At 33.0% G+C, this 21,179-nt stretch overlaps 1 protein-coding gene across 3 annotated transcripts in view; it reads left to right on the top strand.

Annotated features, from left to right (window-relative positions):
* LOC149089889 (protein-L-histidine N-pros-methyltransferase) overlaps positions 1–21,179 on the top strand; it is a 272,960-nt gene that overhangs the window by 57,779 nt on the left and 194,002 nt on the right. For all 3 annotated transcript variants that reach the window (XM_089254835.1, XM_089254910.1, XM_089254991.1), the window contains exon 3: positions 12,392–12,582. In XM_089254835.1, coding sequence (XP_089110961.1) covers positions 12,392–12,582 — 191 coding nt within the window. The remainder of the gene's footprint in view (positions 1–12,391; positions 12,583–21,179) is intronic.

The raw sequence follows: 21,179 nt of genomic DNA, 5'->3' as shown, positions 1-21,179 counted from the left end.
GAGATTCCTATTTTCCTAAGCAATTTCTGATACAGTTGCTGTGCAAAGTCTCCCAAGAATTCAAGAATACCCAACTCTGGCGTATAGGATTTCCCAAATTTCTCAATCCATCTCAATATATTTTTGTTTTTAAGTTGAAGTTTCAAAGAATGATTATCTTCTCGTGAAATCCTATAGATTAGTAAATATATTCTATAATTAAATCTGAAGAAGAAAAAATTGATTCTAAAATAAGCAAGTTCGCAAGTTTTTCAACCGTTCAGATATAGAATTCTGAAAATCGTTTTGCCAAAATGAGTAGAAATGTACAAACCGTATAATGAGCAGGTTTAATTAGTGAATATCACAGAAAATCATTATGAGCAGTTGAATTAAAAAAATATATCATTTTCCACATTTTCGAAACAAATATTTTTATTGATGTGTATAGCTATTTACATATTTTTTTATATCCATGGAAGGATCTCTAAAAATTGGATAAAATCACACCACCATTGACGTTAAAGTTTCTTTTAAAAGTATCAGAGGAACCATCATATTTCAAACTCTACAAACAAAATTTTTGAACACAAAATATAAATACAAGTAAATATAATAAGTAGAAAATTCCTAAACACACCATGCACGACAAGCTTAATCGGTGAAGATTATAAGAAATCCTTATGAATACCTTAAATACAAAACATTTCATTTTCACAAAATTTTCAAAACAAATTCATATTTTTATTGATATCTATAGATATCTATATATACATTGTAAGATTCATGGAAACGTCTCTCAAAACTAATATTAGACAAACTTTAAAGTAAACTTTTAAGGAGAAAATCCCCTCCTTATATAAAAATGCCGTATCAGAGGAACCATCATATTTCGAATTCCATCGGACAAAATGCAAAACTCCTGAAACACATTTTCAACACCCAATATGAATACTAATCCTTAAAAAAAAAACAGACGCATATCCTCATTATTGCTTTTTTAATAACGTTTTCGAAAAAAATATCTCAAACTTACATTTTTCTCTACAAAGTTCATTCCCCCGTAGAACTTAAATTATGCATATCTCAGCATTTTAATTGAAAAAAAAAAATCTTTCCACGTATAAAAGAAAAATCTTTGAATCTCTAGAATTTCTGTCTCATCATGAAAAACCTGGAACAAAAAAAAAGGCAGAAACCATCTTCAAAGCCACGGTTTATACTCGTTTTTTCATCCACGTTATTATTATCATTTTCTTTCAACGAGTAACAAGAAACTGGAAGAAGGAAAAAAAAATAACACTAAGATATCAAAATTTTAGAGGAAAAAAAACGTAAAAAAAAATCAACTCTGGTATATAACACCAAAGAAAGAGAGAGTCTTGAAACTTTTATTTCCTATTGATGCGGCGACATTTTCGTCCCAAGATTAAGATGAAAAAAGATGAAAAAAAAAGAAAGAAAAAATATAAGAAAGATGTAGAGGAAATATGGGACTCATAATTGAAGGCACAGAGAGGACTTGCCTTCTTCCACATGTGTTATAGGAGAAACACACATACACATGCTAGAAAACACATGCCATACAGCAACCGAACTTTTACATCACTGTTTCATTCGCTAAATGATGTACCACGAAGAAACATATATATATATATATATATATATAGAAAAAAAAACGAGGCAAAAAATTTTTTTTTCCAGTTCTCCAAGTGCTCTCCACAATATATCTACATCCTTGACTCCATCCCATCGCACCCCAAGACTAGTAACTGCACCAACATGGAGAAGCTAAAAAGCGTCTTCGGATTTAAAATTAATGAAGCACCGATACTAAGAAAAGCGAAGGAGAGGGAGCACAGAAGAAGAACCTTCTGGAAATTTCACTCGAGGATTCTGGTGAGAGGTCCACGGGAGAAAAACAGAATGGCAATAAAAATTTTCTTCTGCCATGAAAAGCAAACATTGAGAGGGAGATGGAGAGTAAGAGAGAGAGAGAGAGAGAGAGAGAGACCGAGGGTGAGATTGTTGTGTGTGCGTGTGTGAGTATACAGTGCCTATACTACCACAAAGATTCCTTTTTTTTTCCCATAGAGTCGCTGCTGCTGCTGCTGTTGGAGTCAATCCAGTCTCTTTTGAAACCAACCCTCCTCTACATCTTGATTTTTTTTTTCTTAAACTTCTCTTGCTGTAAGTAAAGTACTAAGACTGGATGTTTCCGACAAGAGCAAACAAGGACTTGAATTTCATGAAATGAATGATTTTTTCTTTTTGATTTTTTTTTTGTTGAGGAAAAAGTGGAGAGGGGGGGGGCGGTTGTGTTCTTCTAGAACCTCTTAACTATGAAGAAGCTCGTGCTCTATTCTCATGTATCTTGTGCAAGAATTCACCATGTCGTGATCATCGGAGGCGTGTCTTATTGTACATTTTCCAAGGGAAGAAGTATTTCCTATTTATGAATATTATGGTTTATGTGATGAGAATCTTTGGGATTGGACTCTTTTGTTTGTGCAACGGATGCTTTCCAATCACTTTTTTCGTAGTCCTTGGTCGCTTGGTGCTTTATATATGTGTGTGTAAGTCGTTAAGGAGAGGTTTTTGGGCTTGAAACTGTGCTGAGAGAGAAGATACCGAGAGAACCAAGAGACACCAAGGCTCTATCACACAAGGTGATTTTAGCACATTGTCCTATGGGAACTCGGGAGATTTATTGAAACATGAAATGACATCGCCGGTCAACGGGTAATCACTGGCAGAATGTACATGTTTTCATATATGAGCAGGTGCCATCGTGCACATCGCCAGTGAGTTCCAGCTAATATAATTTAAACAAATATGTCAAATTAAACCGATCACATGTAAAAGTCAGTAATATATCAATAAAAATCCGTAGTAAATCAACAAAAATCAGTAATAATTCAATAAATTAATACAAACCCAAGTTCGTAATTTCGTAACAGCTGCAAATCTTTGTGATACACACATGATATGTAAATGATTTTGGTTCCCACTCGGTCATAGTTTTCTCACAAGTATGCGTATGTGTATACAAATGACTCTCGGCCATTGGCTTCCTTACTGAGATATTTTAAGGAGGCTATATAGGTGAGAATCACATAAAATGGGAGTCATGACAGGTGATTGAGCACAGATATGGAACATAAGTGAAATATATGGCCATTCAAATGTGTGATCAATTTTGAAATAAAGTGAATTTTTGTGAGCCAGTAATTTTAGAATACCTGTAGAACCCCCACAAGACGGAGGCTGACGGGTATATATACCCGGGGGGTGACGAAGGTAAACTTTATTTATATAATTTTTTTACGCTATCAATTTATTTGGAAATCAATCCAACTAGTAGGTAGTCTTGATTTTTGAGGCTGAGGGCTTTGGTTGAGACAGGGAGCCACAAGGAAAGAATATGGTCTAAAGAGAGATTTGTTTCTTAAACTTCTCTTGTTGTGAGTACTAAAACTGGATGTTTCCAACGAGAGCAAAGACTTGAATTTCATGAAATGTGTGAATGATTTTTTTTCTTTTTTGTGAAAAAAGTGGGGAGGGGGGGGGTTGCTCTAAAACCTCATGAAGAAGCTCGTGCTCTATTCTTAAGTATCTAAAGGATTCTAATGTAGTTACTTTTTTTAGCGCAATGTCTTTTTGCAATCATTTGAAAGCCAACGATTGCTGATGTTACTTTCAGGGTACAAAGGGTTAGTTTGCAGTGAAGCGCATTTCTTTTCGAACGGAGTATGATAACTAAAACGGGTCTTCTTATTGAAAAATCACACTATACAGTAAAGATAATTCTCCCAAATCGTTGAATGAAGATAATATAAATTCACTTTAAATGCTTTGATTCAATTAATCGAAGTATTTTATTTTTCTAGGCCTACCCCACGCAGCACTTGCGTTTTTTAAAACATGAATTTGGATGCTTGCCGAATTCAAACACTGATGCTGTTATTACGTCAATTTCTGTTTAACCACTTATTGTGTCCCTTTGTTAAAAAGGAAATTTTGTTTTATTTGTTCAACATATTTTTATTTGTTCACAAAAAAAAAAAACATGCTTTTTTTTGATAAACAATTTTGTATTCAAATCGATTATGTATAAATTCAAATCAGCAGTTAAGACTGTTACAAGTATTCAATTTAATAACTTATGATAATTTTTGATTACATCGAAAAAATGGCATTTAGCTTTCGCAGCACCAGAACGGTTTTCTGTCAAGTGGTTAAACAAAACACTATCTCGCAAGAATTGACTGTGAACATGTTAATAATCTAAATTAATATTATCTAATTTTATATTATCTTATTTTATATTACCTAATTTAATATTATCTAATTTAATATTATCTAATTTAATATTATCTAATTTAATATTATCTAATTTAATATTATTCAAATATTAATCAATTGAGTTGCATTTCAATTATATTCGTTTGTTTGATAATTAAGCCTGTTCTTAATGTTATAATTATATATATTAATAATTATAACATTAAGAACAGACTTAATTATCAAACAAACGAATATATACTAATAATTTTATAAGTATATATACTAATAATTTTATAAGTATGTTTGCTAGCTAATAATAAGTTGTTTTGCTAATAATAATAACATTTTTGCTAATCAGTAATAAGATTTTTGCTAATCAATAATAAGATTTTTGCTAATCAATAATAAGATTTTTGCTAATCAATAATAAGATTTTTGCTAATCAATAATAAGATTTTTGCTAATCAATAATAACATTTTTGATAATCAATAATAACATTTTTGATAATCAACGATAAGTTTGTTCGCTAATCGATAATATAAGTTGGTTTTTTCCGAATTAATACTAAGTTTGTTCCATAATTATACTAGAAAATATAATTGCATGAAATTTCATTATCTTCTTAAAAAGATACGTTATTTATTTTAAACATTTATTTTCGATATTTCTCCAAAACTGCCGAGCTTTCATGAAAAAATTATAGTATTATAAATTAATTATGATTAGGTTCATTAGCGATTTAGGCTGTCCTTAAATTTTTGTTAGAAATTTCAAACAGTGATGTATCATTCTTTCATTTATTTATTCTAGTATACATGAAAGGAAAAAAAAGTTGAGATATATGCGAAGGAAATTTTTAGTTTCTCACAATTAGGAATTCTCGCAATATAAATTCATAGCATCATACGAACTTCAAGGAACAACCAATTGTAGGTCATATGTGTACTAGACCAGGGGTTTCCAATGTAAAACTTCCAACGGGCCAGAGACTTGTATGTGTGTATTATGTATTAAGTGACCATATTACCTGTATTTTACGGAACTTTTCGGTAATTTTGGACGTTCCAACATTTTTTTAAAACTTTCCGTGAAACCCTTGATGGTAATAAGACTGTTTTACCGAATTCCACAGCCGTGAGTAACCATTGTGTTGTTGTGAGTAACCACTACCTTCATTGTGAACTGCAATGATTTTATAACGGTATTTTTGTTCTTTGAGAATTTGCCGCTCCCCAAAGTTTTCAGCCGGAGAAAATGCCTCCTTTGCCCCACCCCACACTAGTTACAACCTTTTATCCAAAAAAGTGTCCCTGCTGCCGTCTGAACAGCATCATAGCCCCCAGGGCAAAATGGAGAAAGAGGCATATTCCCGTAATTTACATATTTATTGTAACAAATCATTAACAAAGATCTTGTATTGGAAGTCCCTATACGCCCGGGTGGGACTCGTGTTAAGATGGTCCTGAGTATCCCGTGAAGTACACGAAAATGCTGATTTATCCCGTGTTGATCTCGATATTTTTGTTTCCCGTATTTTATGAATGAAATATGGTCAGCCCAGATCGATGATGTGTGTATCGATACTTTTCTACCGGAATATGCTCGGCGGGCCGGATGGAACCTCTTGCAGGGCCGTAGTGTTCCCATCACTATACCAAACAATCATGAACAAAATAGCCCGATAAGTAACTGGTGTGCAATTTGTTTCGGGTCCCCCGAATCATTGTCCGTGGAGAAGATAACTGGTTCCGTGATTGGATGGATGATGTTGAGCTCTCGGGCATCCCTATTCTCCCATTCGCTCATCCATCCATAAGACACTGATCTTTCGCCTCTTTGTTTGTTAAGTGCCAAATCAGGGGCCCAGTCGAAATGAATTCAAACAACAACATTGCACGAATCTAATGAAATCCCGGATGTTATTTTGCATATGATAACGGGATTTTTCGATCTCCTCGAATCCTACGCAAAATGGAATTCTAACTATTTTTTGTTTCTGACTCATTTTTTATTCATCAGATATTTCTTTCTGGGAAAAAAGAAAACTGTAATATTAATTGAATATTATCTTCTGGCCTGTATTATAATAAAAGAATGGTCTTCAGTACGAACTTTTTGGTACAAAATAACATTCATTTGAATTGAATAAATACATTATTCAATGTATAGGTGAAAGTATAAAATATATACAATCGAAAAGCCCTATTTAACGAATCAGATATAATCGACATTTTTATTTGCTGAATCGAGGAAAAATCTTTATATCGGGGCTGAGGTAATACAAATATACGTATAGAAACTTCTTAAAAAATTCACGAAATTGAAGAAATCAATAAATGGGAGTTCGTTATATCGGGATTCGTCTGCATATCTGTTATTTTGATCATTCAATGATTTAACCCTTTCACGATAAGGGAAACATTTTTCCCCATTTTGAAATTGGCGATTGTCGTATTTAATTATAACCTTATCTGCATTTTTCTTATACAAAATGTCAAAATAGAACGTATACCGAACGCAATTACGTAAACGGGAACGTTTAGAAGAAAAAAGAACTGTCAAATCAATAATTATCTAAAATAAACGGTTACATACTAATATTTACTCTTAGCAGTCTTATGGTTCTGTAAGGGTTAAACATTTGATTTTTGAGTTAATTATTGATGTGCAATAACATATAGAATTCGATTACATTTATGAGCCCAGCTGTTGTAGTTTTTAATTTAAAATTAAGATTCTAATATATTGTGACACGTGTGTCACAATATGTTCATCATCCAGATTGTGAGTATTGGTTCATAAACTGTTAATCATATTGTCGTCAATTATTCTGATAATGTATATATAACAAAAAACCCTGAATAGATTCAAGTTTGTAGATGAGGTTAATATACGTCATGCGTTTTCATTACTCTTCGAATGCTACAAGTTACGGTGAAACTATCCATTAAAATATGAACATATTCTTTAAACAACGTTTCGCTTTTCTGATACTGGCGTATTCATTCATAATCAGTGTTCGTAATATGGTCCTGAAGAAAATTCTCTTTCTATTTATTGAATAGATTAGACTTCTGTGACTGTGATTCACGAACATTTGCCGTTTTTGGCAGGGTACGCCGATTTAAATCGGCTTAATTTTTAAAAAAGAAATTACTGATTTGAATTACGAAATTTAAATTTAATTTTTCTTTTGTATTTACTTCAATGATATTTTTTTACGCTAATAGCAAGGAAACGGGGACAGATATTAAAGTCATTCTTGCGGAGTATTAATGTGCGAAGAGTCATTAATTTAAGATACGTCATTCATGTTGCAATTGGGTTGTATAGTTGTTAAAATAAAAATAAAAACTTTTTATACGGATACCCTGTGTCTAAAAAAACCCAAATAGAAAGTTGTTTACCTGTCTCTCTCCCGATGGCAACAATTTTTTTTTCACGTTTTTAAGTGCAACATTCGCAGAGATACCTGAGTTCAAAAATCGGAGAGAAAAGTTTGGAAAGAAGCGTTGTGTCCGTTAGCTTTTGCTGTGTTCTTCCCCAACTTTCCTCCATCTCAGAGAATATTGCACTTGAAAACGTGGAAATTTTTTTGTTGGCATCAGGAGAGATAGAGAAACATGACTTTGCAATGAATGGATTGGATTAGACTGATTCTGACGTACGTATTCTTTCTGTGCATTCTTGTTTTTCCAAAGAATAAGATATGAATATTTTTCCAACAGATACTGTGCTGGTGGAAGGAGAGATATTTGACTCCCCTGTCATTTTCGAAGAGGTCATATCCTCCGGATAAAAGCTGGCTGTTATACTTCGAATGGCATTCATATTAAAATAAATTCAAAATTTGTTCGGACGCATCCATTCATTAGTTATTAGCCAGTAGTTATTAGACTTTACCAATAAATGCATCAATGAAAAGTATAAGCTTAAATTACTGAGATTAAATACATAATTTTTTTTCGATATAAATGTCATAAATGCCGATATTCACCATAAATGTCAATTAGTTAAGGGGGGTTGGTGCACGCAAATTTTCCAAAAAACCTTTTGAATTTTTCAATATTCAAATACTATAAACTTTTCTGCATTTAACTGTGTTCAAGTTTTTATTCTACCCTGTACTAGAAATATTTTTTTTAAATATTTTAATATAAACTGTTGACAGACATATATGCTAATGTTTTTCACTAAAATTCCCTTTTCTCAAAAGTTTTTTGTTAGATATGGAACATTTTTTTCGGACACCACCCATTGAAATGTCTTGAAATTTTGTGTCTGAAAACTATGATGCTACATACTTTAACACGAGGATTTTTTATTAAAGTTATTTAAACACTTTTTATGGCACAAGATATGGGTAAATTTTGGTGATTTTCGAAATAGTTGAATATCGTCGAGATTAAAATTCGAGAAAAAAAATGCACAACAATTAAAATCCTAAATGCTCGTGTTAAATTGTATAAAAATATCCATAGCATTTGAGGGAAAAAAATTGAGTGCCTGAAGTGAATAGAAAAGTTTTAAATGTTCATTAGAGGAAAAAGATTTTTTCCCTTAGGAAAGCTAAGATCGTGCATCAACCCCATTAAGTCGTATTGAAATTGGAAATTTGTTTATTGTGTGTTAAAACAGCTGCGAATTTCAGAAAAAAAAAAACCCACACAGATGCTTAATATATGCACAAAAAATATACATACACAAATGAAAAAATTAATTAAAACACAGAAATTTGAACAAATGCAAAGGTTTCAGCACTTATACTACTTATGTGAATCATATGTTTTATCCATGTTCGAAATTAAAGAATACACATGCAAGATCTCTTCTCGCTATTCACTTATCATGTCAAGCAAAATACAGTAAAATTACTGTGTTGAATTTTTCCTATACATATAAAATTCTGCAAATTTCTAGGGTTTTTAAATGTAAATTTTTACTACTTGAATGATTTATGCAATTTTTATGCGAACAGGTTGGCAAGAAAAATAATTCAAAGCATTCAGTACCGTATATTTAAAATTTGTCTAAAGACTAGACTGAAAATGTGCTTGCGGTAAGCGGTTTCGTGCTCGAAGTCCTTGGTGTATTCGACTTTCCTTCTATAAATGAATACGGGGTGCATATATATATATATATATATATATATACGGGACGAAATGAAAAAAATAAATGAATAAAAGACATTTAACCAGCATATTATTTTATCTGGTATCCACTTACAGAGTGTATTTACATTTATGACCATTAATTGGAAATATTGAATCTCTACGGCAGTGGTTCTCAACCGGTGCTCCACGGCCACTCGATGAAAATTAAATAAATCAGTAAATTTGATTTTACAAAAGGGCCTATGGGGCTCCACCATAGAAATATTATAAACAAAAAAAGAGCTCTGCGAGTAAATAAAGATTGAGAACCGCTGCTATCTTGATTATTCACTTGCTTGCACAGTTTCTTGGACACTCCTTTGGCCGCTCGCTTACCCAGTCCTTCGCTCTTTAGGTCACTCCCCTGCTCACACATTTTATACATCATTCTTTTGGTTGGTCACTGACAACTTCCTCTGTTCTCCAAGTCACTCTTTTGGTCGCATGTTTGCGCACTTTCTTGGTCACTCTTTAGGTGACTCCCTTGCTTATACACTATCTAGGTCAGTCACGTGTTTGCACACTTTCTTGGTCATACTTTTGGTTGGTCACTGACATGTTCCTTTGTTATCATGCTTATACCTTATACACTCTCTAGGTCACTATTTTGGCCACTCCCATGCTTATACACTCTCTAAGTCAATCTTTTAGTTAGTCGTATGCTTGCATACTTTCTTGTTCAATCACCGAATCGGTCACACTTGCACACTGTTTTTGTCACTCACATGCTTACAAACTTTCTAGGTCAGGAGTTCTCAACCCGTGTTCCTCGTGCTTTACCAAGGGGCTCTGCGGCAGCTCCGGGACAATAAAATAAATCAGTAGATCTGATAAATAAATTTAAAGAAAAAGCCTACGGGGCTCTCCGCCATTGAAATTATAGAGTAAAAAAAAAGTTTAAGAACCGCTGCTGTGTGGATTAATCGAATATTTTTAAAGACACGTATATTATTCGTATCAAAATTTTTCTTGCTTAGTGCTAGCCAGTAAATAAAAACATACCTGTTGCAACGAATCTTACCTGGTGTGAATAAGCATCTTAAACATGCCGTACATGTCCGACTTTCCCCCCAACAAAAAGAGAGCGAATTCACATATTTTCACACGTATTTTCCCTCGTTTTTCTTTATCGTTTGCATCTCTTTCCTGTTTTTCTCTCCTTCGTCTTCGATGATTCAGTTTGATAATATCTCTACCGTTTTTCCTACTTTTTTTTTTTCCCAACATTGTTATTATTACTATTATAGAACTAAAAGTAGCTTTCTTTTTGGCATTTCAGATGCGATTCCGACCACAAAATGCGATTATGACACGTTGGTTTTTCTTTCATTCACACGTGTCCAAAAATAGTACAGTCACCCCCTATTATATTTCCTTCCTATTTTTTTTTCCCAGAAGTTGTGGATATAAATTTAGTATCGTTCTATACGGATCCGATTTGTTGCTATTATGTGATTTCGTTTGTTCGTGATACTAGCTTTTTGCCACATTTTGGATAGAGTGAAAAAATGTGAAAGTCATTCGGTGACTATTCTGTGTCGTGCATACGAATATTTTTCGGTTGTGTGAATGTTTTATCGCGATGTCCCGTGTCCAGTATTTTTGTGTTCGTTTCAGTAAGTCGAATTATGTCTTTTTTTTGTTTGTGCGTGTGTATGGAGCATCTTTATCTCCTTATATATACAGTGGAACCTGCTTATAACGTTTTTAAAAAACCATCATGAAAAAATATTGTAAGCGAGAAACTTTGTGTTAAACGAGTAATCTCGGTGAGAATTAGTAAGAGTTGGAATCCTGAAAATAAGTTGTACTAAACGTGAAAACATTTTAAGTGGAAACGTTATAAGTGGGATCCACTTTATTATAATAATTGACAGCAAGTCCGAATTTTGGGTTTTTCCCCCTCTGCCATTAATATTTTTGATTTACCCCCCCCCCCCCTTATGCACCTAAAAATTTTGTGCTTTTCTGCCTAACTCAACCTCGAAATATTTTTTAAAATATCTTCGCTGCCCGAAAATTTGATGCTATTCAGATGTTGCCTCTGTATGCAGCTGAACGTGTTGCACGTGCCCAAATACAGCTGAAAAGTAATTGCCTTTTTTTAAAATTCAATTCATTTTAGATACCTTTGTATTTCTGAAACTTTTCTAAATTATAACTCAGTTGATCACATTTCAATTATTGCGTTTTAATGATGTTTAAGTGACCGAAAATGATGATTCAACATATTTAAATGGTTTTATTTTTATAATAAACTCATTCAGATACAGAGATATCTATATATGAATGGGTTTTTTTATTACAGTTTGGCTGAGTATCAAATTATAAAAGTGAATTTGTTCTTATTTTTAAATATTGAATGATTGTCTTGTTTATGCATAGATTGAAATTAGCATTGTCATAACCATGCACCATATGATGACCAGAATAATCATTCACTTCGTACAAAGCACATGGTTTTGCAAATACATGAATGACTATATTTCACTTGTCTAATGCTTAATACATAGTATTTACTATGAAATTATACCAAGATGCGCTACAAGGTTTATAAACGATTATTTATTACCACACGCTGTGAACAGGAAAAGAACCCCATTTAATCATCAAAAATATTGTCTTAAATTCAGTATTTTTTGGAGTTTTGTCTAAATTTTAGAAATATGTTACGATAATATATGTAGTTACTATGTTGTCGAGTAATCAAGAGTTTCATAAATAATATATTTGATAAACTAGAATATTAACTGTGTTACAGCCGTACATAACATGAATAATTTCACGGGGTCTTGAAACTTTTAATCTTGAAAATATAAATGAGTACAATTGCGTAAAAAAAATTTTTTTTTTGATAAAAATGTGAAAATAATGTGAATTTCCGCTTATCAGCTGCAAGATATTGTTATGTACAATAATGTTGTTTTGCAGTAAAGCAACAATAAGGAAGACTACTTTTTTTAATTTCCAGTGGTATGAATGCAATTTCAGCAACGTTCCTCCTGAAGTTGCTGAAAAGTTCATCCTGAATCACAGCGATGAAGAAACGGAAAGTTTTCTTGAGATGTGCTTCCAGAAATCTGATTGGCTAGTCACGCAAATTTTTCACGCCATCGCTAAAGCATTCCTGTGCTGGTTCATGACGAAAACGTCAGTAAATGGGTGAGTTTTTCATTTTCATTTGACAGAAGAACATGTTATGTATTATATTTTTCCAGCCACGAACTACTGTTGCGAGATTCATCTGATTAATGGAAGAATATATCATTCAAGTATGATGTCACTTTTTGCTATCCGTACAAAGGTTTTCAACAGCTGGCTGATGCGAAGATGAATATACTTTTATTCATATCCTTGGATAAGTCACCATCTGAATCAGTGCCAGCAATTATGCATTTTTTTCCTGAGTTAGGTCCGACCGTCCATGAACGATCCCGTTCAGCGCACACAAGCTCTTCAAGTCAGAGGACGTGGGTTCGATTCCCCTGCAAGAGCAGTTGAGGTTTTTAATTTCCTAAATTCATCTTCGCATCAGCCAGCTGTTAGAAACCTGCTAATATATTATTGCCTGCTAGAAATCCGGATGTGCCGTCATCAATTAGTTAGAACGAAAATAATTGAGATTCAGATTTTTCGAGTTAATTCCCAGGTCCTTGGTAACCAAGCAAAATTTACATGTGTTTTTACAAACTTTGAAGTGGTTCATGTCTTCGGAAGCCACCCAAGTCGGAAAAATAAAATCTGCTGCAGTTTCAAATTTTATGTAAGGATCGATCTAGTCAAACTTGTGGATAGGTGGACGAAAAGTATGTCTAACGATGTGACAAAATGTAACATAGTCTGAATGAATGAACGGCAGAACTTATCTCGTTGTCGAGATGTCTTCCAGCCTAGCTTCGTGGCAGAGTCTGGAACACTTTATTTTGAGTAAAAAAACACACACATACAAAATTTTTACAACACATTTTTCCCCGGACAATGAATTGGGTACTATCCCGATTAACAAATTTTGTGGTGATAACAGACGAGATGAGGTTAGGAGTTGGAGAAAAAAGTCCCTGGGTTTCGTTAAGAAGAATGAATGTATATATTTGAATGAAGGTATAGTTTAGAAGCAACTGAGGGGGGGGGGGCATATGCCATCTCATCTTTTATATTGCACTCGCCATATTATATACATGGGATGCAACAAACAAACAAAACGAAAATATTATTCTATAATATAATATATCCATCGAACGAGTCATCTCGCTAAACACCTTGTTGGTGAGAAAATGGGTTTGATTGGCCTTGTTAACTTGTAGGCTAGAAGCCAGTATCAGTTTTATTGGATTGAGTTCACTCGCTCCGGTGGACATCCATAATCCAACCAGGAAGCACTTGTATTTTTGTGAGCACTTTGAGTGGGACTTGAAAGGCGTCATCATAGGCCAGGAGGGTTTTTTTAGTAGCGACCAAAAATCAACACCATCATCAACATCGTATCCCATGGATCTAGGTTTTCGAAATAATGAAACCAGTGGCACAATAAGTGCATTATAACGTGGATCAGATGAGTGTACGACACTGATCTGGGGAACTCCTGCGACTCAGGTTTGGTGTCGCCACCCATAGGTTAAAATACTGAGTTATAAGCATTCCATTAATCCCGAGGGTCAACAAGTCATACAGTGGCATCTAGATTCACTCAGTGGTACCTTAACGAATGGGCCCAACTGGGTTCACAGTTCTATATATAATTTGCGAGTTTTATTTTTTCAGAATTTTTTTTCATTGATTTATCTTAATTATTTCTGAAATTATTTTCCCTTCAAAAATATGACTCTTCACTATACTTCTGAAATTATTTTTCCAGTAAATATGAATAGTCATTAATTTTGAAAATATTTCTTTCAATAGCAATTTAAATATTTCGTTTTAATATTTCTTCGTTAATTATGAATTTTCTTGAATTCCCTCTCATCTTTCCCGTTTTAAAAAAGTATTTCAGATTAGAGGAGGATAGGAGATTGTCATTTATGATTCAAATTACATAAATTTACCATTTATATAATTTCTGTAACAATGTAATCTTTTTCATCTGTGGGCCAGCGTGGCAACTAGAAACGAAAATTTACGGAGTCGCTCGGGACTAATGTTCCTTTTGGTGCCCCCCCCTCCCAGTTTTCTTGAAAGGAAAACCAGTAAACTGAGCTTTCTTTCTGATCCAGCTTCTGGGGTACCAGATCCACTGACCTCCCTAATTGTGACCCTGTGGCAGACCTTTGAAAAAAATTTCGAGAGCCAAATATGTGGTTCACGGGCTATGCGTTTCAACCCCCCCCCCCACGCCTACGGTGATTTCTACCACTACCGAACATCAGCGCTTTCCGGCTTCGTTATATATAGCTTCGTTTAAATTTTGCTATACCATCAGATACTCCTTTTCATCGGTCTTAATAAATCCATTCGAACGTGTTTCATTTTATCGACCCATAAAAACACGGAGATGCCCATGGAAAATTCAATACATTCCCATGAATTCACGTCTCGCTCACTAAACAAAAAAAAAATTCAAAGACAATTCCATTCTTAATAATTTTTTTTCTGGAAAAATCCATGAACAGGAAATAACATAATCCTGACAATTTCCATCCGAAAACATTCCAGGGAAAAGAAAAAAAAAATCTTGATTTACGATATTGGTATAAGTCTCTCATTCGAATGAAACTCCTTGCGGAATATAATGAAATACATGCACATATATATATACAGTATATGTGGAAAAAAAAAAATGTGGTTGAAACTAGCGAAATACTCTCGATCCCAATCGATGCCAATTTCCTTTTGTCCTCTCATCTTTCCCGTTTAAAACTAAAAAAAACAAGATATTTCAGAGTAGAGGAGGGTAGGAAATTGCCATTTATATTTCAGATTACTTTATCAGCATTCGCTTCTAAGAAAAATCGAGTTCCCACGAGATTATGGCGGCACTTTGGAATCTCTCTCTCTCTCTCTCTCTCTCTTCTATATCCTTTTCTTCTCTTAATGCTAATAACCTGCCAAAGAAATGAAACACAAAAATAAAATTTTTTTTTATATAAAAATAGTATAATTTTTAGCTTTTCCCATTTCGATTTATTCTTTAGGAAAAAGAAAAATTACAGAATCCTAAAGCAAATGGCAAAGCTCCAATATATATATATTTTTTTCTTAAGTCTTTAGGGACCTTCATGCTTATTGGCTATTGCAAATGCATTAAATTCTAGTTCGGATACTCCCGTTTTTCCTATTTCTCTTTTTTTTTTTTTTACCCCCAAAGGAATTTTTGTGAATTTTTTTTTTCACCCACCAACCATCGTCACAATTTTTTTTTTTTATTCTTGAGGAGCATTTCTGTAACTTTTGCCCTATGATGATATCGTCGATACACACAAATATATATGTGAAAAAAAAAAAAATTTCTCACTCCCTCATTTCCAATTTTTATTTTTTCATTCTTATATATATTATTCTTGTTTTCTTTCTCATCTTGAATTGAAATGCTAATATGTCATTTCCATATTGTCCTTTTTTTCCCCAGGAAAATATATACATAATGAGGAAAAAATCGGAGTTTTTGCCATTTTTTAACAGGTGAAGGAAGGGTAAAGGAGGGGCCTTTTTCTGCTTTTTTTCCTGACTCCTCTCTTTCTCTCCCATCATACTAAAGGGTAAAAGAAAAATTTATATATAAATTACAGTGTGTTAGCCTTAGGGATGAGTAAGAATAATAATAATAATATATAAAAAAATAGAATTTTCTCGATGAAGGGGGGAGAAGAAAGAGAGAAAGGTTTGAAATATGGAATTATTGAAAAAAAAAGAGAGAGAAAAAAATGTATGAAGGAACATCTCGAGTGGAAGCTTTTCTCCTTCTTTTAGTTTTCAATCTAAATTTGCGCCCCGGTATTTCTTTTCTTAGAAAAAAAGAAGGAAAAAGGTAATAATGATACCCAGTGTATAAGAAAAAAAAATGTATAAGAAAGAGAAGTTGGTGCTTCTTCTTTGAAAATTGAGCTTTTGAACAGTTTCTCATCCTTTGATGTTGAATGACAATATGGACTCCAGTGCTTCCTTGATTAGTTGAGATCTATTTGTCGAACGACATCTTTTCTTCTCTTATAATATTTTCTGGAAATTTTTTTTTTTCTTACCTCTCTCTCTTTCTTAAAAAAATGACGTGAATTTTCTAAGAAATGAGTTTTCCGATTCAGTTTGATGGTTTCTATTAAATATCGAAATGATTATTTTTCGGGAGAATATAGTTTAGGAATCACATCAAAGAGGATTTATTTATGTCAGTCGTAAAAATATTATCATGACACTAAGCTCATATGAGAAGCGTTTTTTTTTTTCTGTGTGTTGATGCTATTGAAAGGAAAGTGAAGGAATTGAAATTATTCGAAAATAAGTTTTTTTTTTGAATTGTTGCATATTTCTGTTTTTATCTTTGGAAAAAAAAAATGTTTGAAGTATGAGATTTGAAATGAGTTTATTTGTATTGGAACTAAATGTGTTTAACTTATTTCAATTCTATTTAAAGTTCTGAATATGATGGTGACATTTTCGATGTAATTTGGAATGGTAGCTAGAAGCTACCTGAGTATGTTGGTAAAAAAAACAACAATACATTAAAAATTGCGCATGCTACGGAAAATTTCTGAAGTTTTCGTGAACTGGTCAGTGTGTATACGGCGAATTATTCCGCTCCCGTGGCAATAAGGGACACTATTATTTGAGGGGTTTTACATTTATAAATGTAAATGGGTAAAAACAAGGGTTCTTAACCATGTGCTCTTTTTTTAAAGATGATGAAATAATAAGATGCAGTCCGCGAACCCCTTGTGCCAATAAATAGCATTCAGTACACAGGAATGTGAAAACAATAAGTAAATATTTTTTCTTATTCACGCTTACGGACCTACCCTAAAATATCTACAAAGACCCTTGGTTGTCCCTGTGTTAAAATAATGACTGAAAATTATAATAATCCATATTTGTGAAAGGATAGCTGAAAAATGATTACAAGTCAAATTTATGGAAGAATCACCGAATGTTATTAAAACACTAATTTATGAATGACTGAAAATGATGATAATCCTAATTTATGAAATGATCGCTATTAATAATCGCAATCCTAATGCATAAAAGAATGACTAAATGTTCAATATGTAAGAATTTGCGTATGTTACGGCCAGTTACCGAAGTCTCCGTTAACTGGCTAATATGTGTATAGCAAATTATTCCGTTTCGGTAATGAGGGACACTCACATTTTACATTTTTCTCCAGTTATGGATGTAAATGGGTTTAAACAGAAGTTAATCATTTAAGCTGTACAAGCCCTTTGTGCATAACAAAATGAAAGCCACGGATGCCTTCATGAAATAATTTTACAACATAATAACATAAATCGATGTAGAAACAATGAGTTAATTCATCCAATGTCACGGACCCCCTATTAAAAAGGACTTTTAACCTCTTCAAGGACCCCCATGGTGATCTGTGGATGCCTTATTAAGAACCTCCCAAGTTAAATGAGTGACTAAAAATGATTATAATCCTTATTTATGAAAGCATGAATACAAATGATCATGATTCTAATTTATGAAAGAATGACTAAAGTAAAAAATGACTTACGTAATCATAATTTATGAAAAAATGACCGAAAATGATCATAATCCTAACTTGCAAAAGAATAAATGCAAATAATGGTTATCCTAATTTATAAAAGAATCACTAAAAATAATCATAATCTGAATTTATAAATGAACGAAATTTCGAAATACACAAAATTCTCAAACATGTCCCAGCTATGTATATCAGCATGCATTATTATGGTAATTTCATGCTATCTCAACTACACACACACACACACAGTTTTGAACAGCTGGGCTGTTTTTTACTCAACAGTATGTTATGGTCTTACTATGGGAAGTTTCTAAATGAAGTTGCACGCCATTTATTTTAAACTTTTAAACGTTATTTTATATTTATAATTCAGTTTTAAAAAAAATAAAATAAACCTCACACGCGTGAATATCGAGGTTTTCGGTTGGTACAAAGCGCCACATTCTTTTAAAAAATCAACAGTTTCTATTAATTAAAAACTCCATCAATACGAAAAGTTTGATGATGCCTTTGGGAAGCAACGCATAATTTGAGAACCACTATCAAGCTGGTATTTTTTGAATGAAGACACTATTAAGGCCTATCCTGTTCAATGGAAACTTTATAATTAACGTCATTGAAAGCAATTTATTTTTGTTAATATTTAATCTGAAAAAATTCGTATAGTGGTCCAACGCGGTGGATACGTTACATTCCGAAAATTCTTTTCATGCCTTGGAAATTCGTTCCAAACTTTTCTCTTAGCCATCTTCCGAGAGCGTATATATATATTATTATCTATATACTTTCTTCAATATTCATGTGTTCTGTCGTTTATGAAGAAAAGCATCTAACGACTTTCTCTGAAGCATTTCTCCTTTTCCTCTTCCTCTCAACTGTTAAAAATTATTTGCATAATGTAATGTGCTTCTTCTTTTTCTTTCTTTTACCCTCTCCATCCGTCGATTCTTTATGCTGTTCTCTTTTCTTGATCTCCATCTTATCTCGTCACTGCATTCCGTTTTTTTTTTATTTTGCTTTACCCCTTTTGCCTCCTTTTTCCATTCCACATCCCTTAATATCTCTTTCTTCGAAGATCTATATCTGTTACTGTGTTCGTCGCCTCTCTTTTGAGACCTTCCATATTTTTGTGGCAATGTTCTTGGTTGCCAGAAGAATATCTTTCACCGTTATTTTGGCTGGGATAGTTTGGCTCAAATTTTCATAAAAGAGACATAGTGCAAGAGATATCATGGGCATTCTCAAGAGGTTCACTTTTGTTCGAGTAAATTTTTGTGGTTCATATACACAAAATTAATAACTTTCCACTTTTTTTTCAATCAGTTAATCAACATATTTTATATTCATATAGAAAGAAATTACAATAGCGTACAAGGATGAAAATCAAAATCACCAAGATGACCACATCCCGCTCAAGTCGACTATAATTTTATGCTGTGTTATTACAATCTCATTTTCAGAAATTGCCCATAATAATCATCGGATCTTTATCGTAGGAAAATTATCTCTTTTACCGGTGATTATGCATAGTATCTAAGCGTTGTTGGTAAATTTATCAAGTATCAAGAAAGTTATCACTTTTACCGGTGATTATGCATACTACCCAAGCGACGCGCTGCTAGTAAACATGATAAATCTATGTATAGTACATATCATATACTATACATGATAATTCATGCATGTATTTTACCATTGCATTGTGGTACGATCGTAAAATTTGTTATCATTATATCGGGGTCCGGCTATATTTATCATACATACCAGTCTCATTTGGAATTATTTTTTTCATATTTATCAACTTCATCAATTGCACTTTAGTATATGCATAATCACAGAAAAAAGCAATAAATTTCAAGAATTTATCAAATTTACCAACCACACTTGATTATGCAGAATCACCGGGAAAAGCTATAATGTTTTGAGTGTTTATCAAATTTACCAATGACACTTGGGTATTATGAATATTCGCTCTTAAAAGCGATCAATTTATAAAACTTACCAAGACAATTGGTAAGTGTGAATAATAACAGGTTATTACGCATAATATATATATATATAATGGATTTATCACACTTACCATAACATGTACATCCCCATACAGCATTCAGAATCTATACATATAAATTACGTGAAATTGATGCATGTGAATTAAAATTTATTAATTTTATTCATATTAATTCCTATCTGTAAAGCTTAAAAAAAATATTTTACTTAATAATATAAATATATCTCCATACTTTAAACACATTACTTTATAAAAAAAATTGTTTACTAAAAACTATTGAATCACTTATAAAACATGAAAAACTTGTATTTAATACAGCAGCAATAATTTCCACCAATTTAATTCATTTTGGCTTCATCTTGGCGAGCAAATTACGACAGCAACCCCTTTCTCTCGAAATGGATAGAGAGCCATTAGCAACATATCCCTTAACGAATGCATAAAGCTAGTAAAAATATAAAAAAAAATAAAATAAAAATCGCCAAAAAGAGAGCTTGGTAGTAGTAGTATTATGCATATCACCCTGACATCTTTAATGTATGCTAGTAATACGTAAGCTTGGCGACAGACACTAGGCTTAGGGACACTATTTCTGCCCATCGAGCGAAAAACTAAAGCAAAAAAAAAAAAAAGCAAAAAATACCTCCTCAAGATTTTTTTTTTTTTTTCATTTTATGCTAATGTTTACTGCTCTCAGGGTCCTTTCCCGCCTTTAATAGGACGTCGCTTGGGCTCTTTTGCCTCGAGATAGTAAAAAAAAAAAAAAAAAAACTCTCTTAAATTTTTAGTTTTTACATTCCTTAAGCCCCCCCTCCCCCCACACTCTTTCCACATCCTTCTTAGGCTCCGCCTCCGTTGGATTGTGTCAAGTAGGAATTTGGTGGTGGTGTAGGTGGTAGAAGCACGTAGTAAGGTTTGAGTAAAGGAATAAGAAAGAATGGGGGGGGGGGAGTATTCCTAAGAAAATAAGGGAACGCAAAAAAGAGGAAATGGGGGGGGGGGAGGGCTTTAAAAGAAAAGAAGTTCTTTAATAACGATTTTTCCTCGATGTCTCCAAAGTTCCCAGAACTCGTTAAGTTTTCCCAAGTTTGAAGAGAAATTAGG

This window comes from Pholcus phalangioides, unplaced genomic scaffold, assembly GCF_987345545.1.
Source record: "Pholcus phalangioides strain wild (caught in Gottingen) unplaced genomic scaffold, Ppha-v1.0 ptg000001l_1, whole genome shotgun sequence".
NCBI lineage: Eukaryota > Metazoa > Arthropoda > Arachnida > Araneae > Pholcidae > Pholcus > Pholcus phalangioides.
The sequence above is the reverse complement of the archived record's forward strand: the minus strand, read 5'-3'. Positions and strand labels throughout refer to the sequence as shown.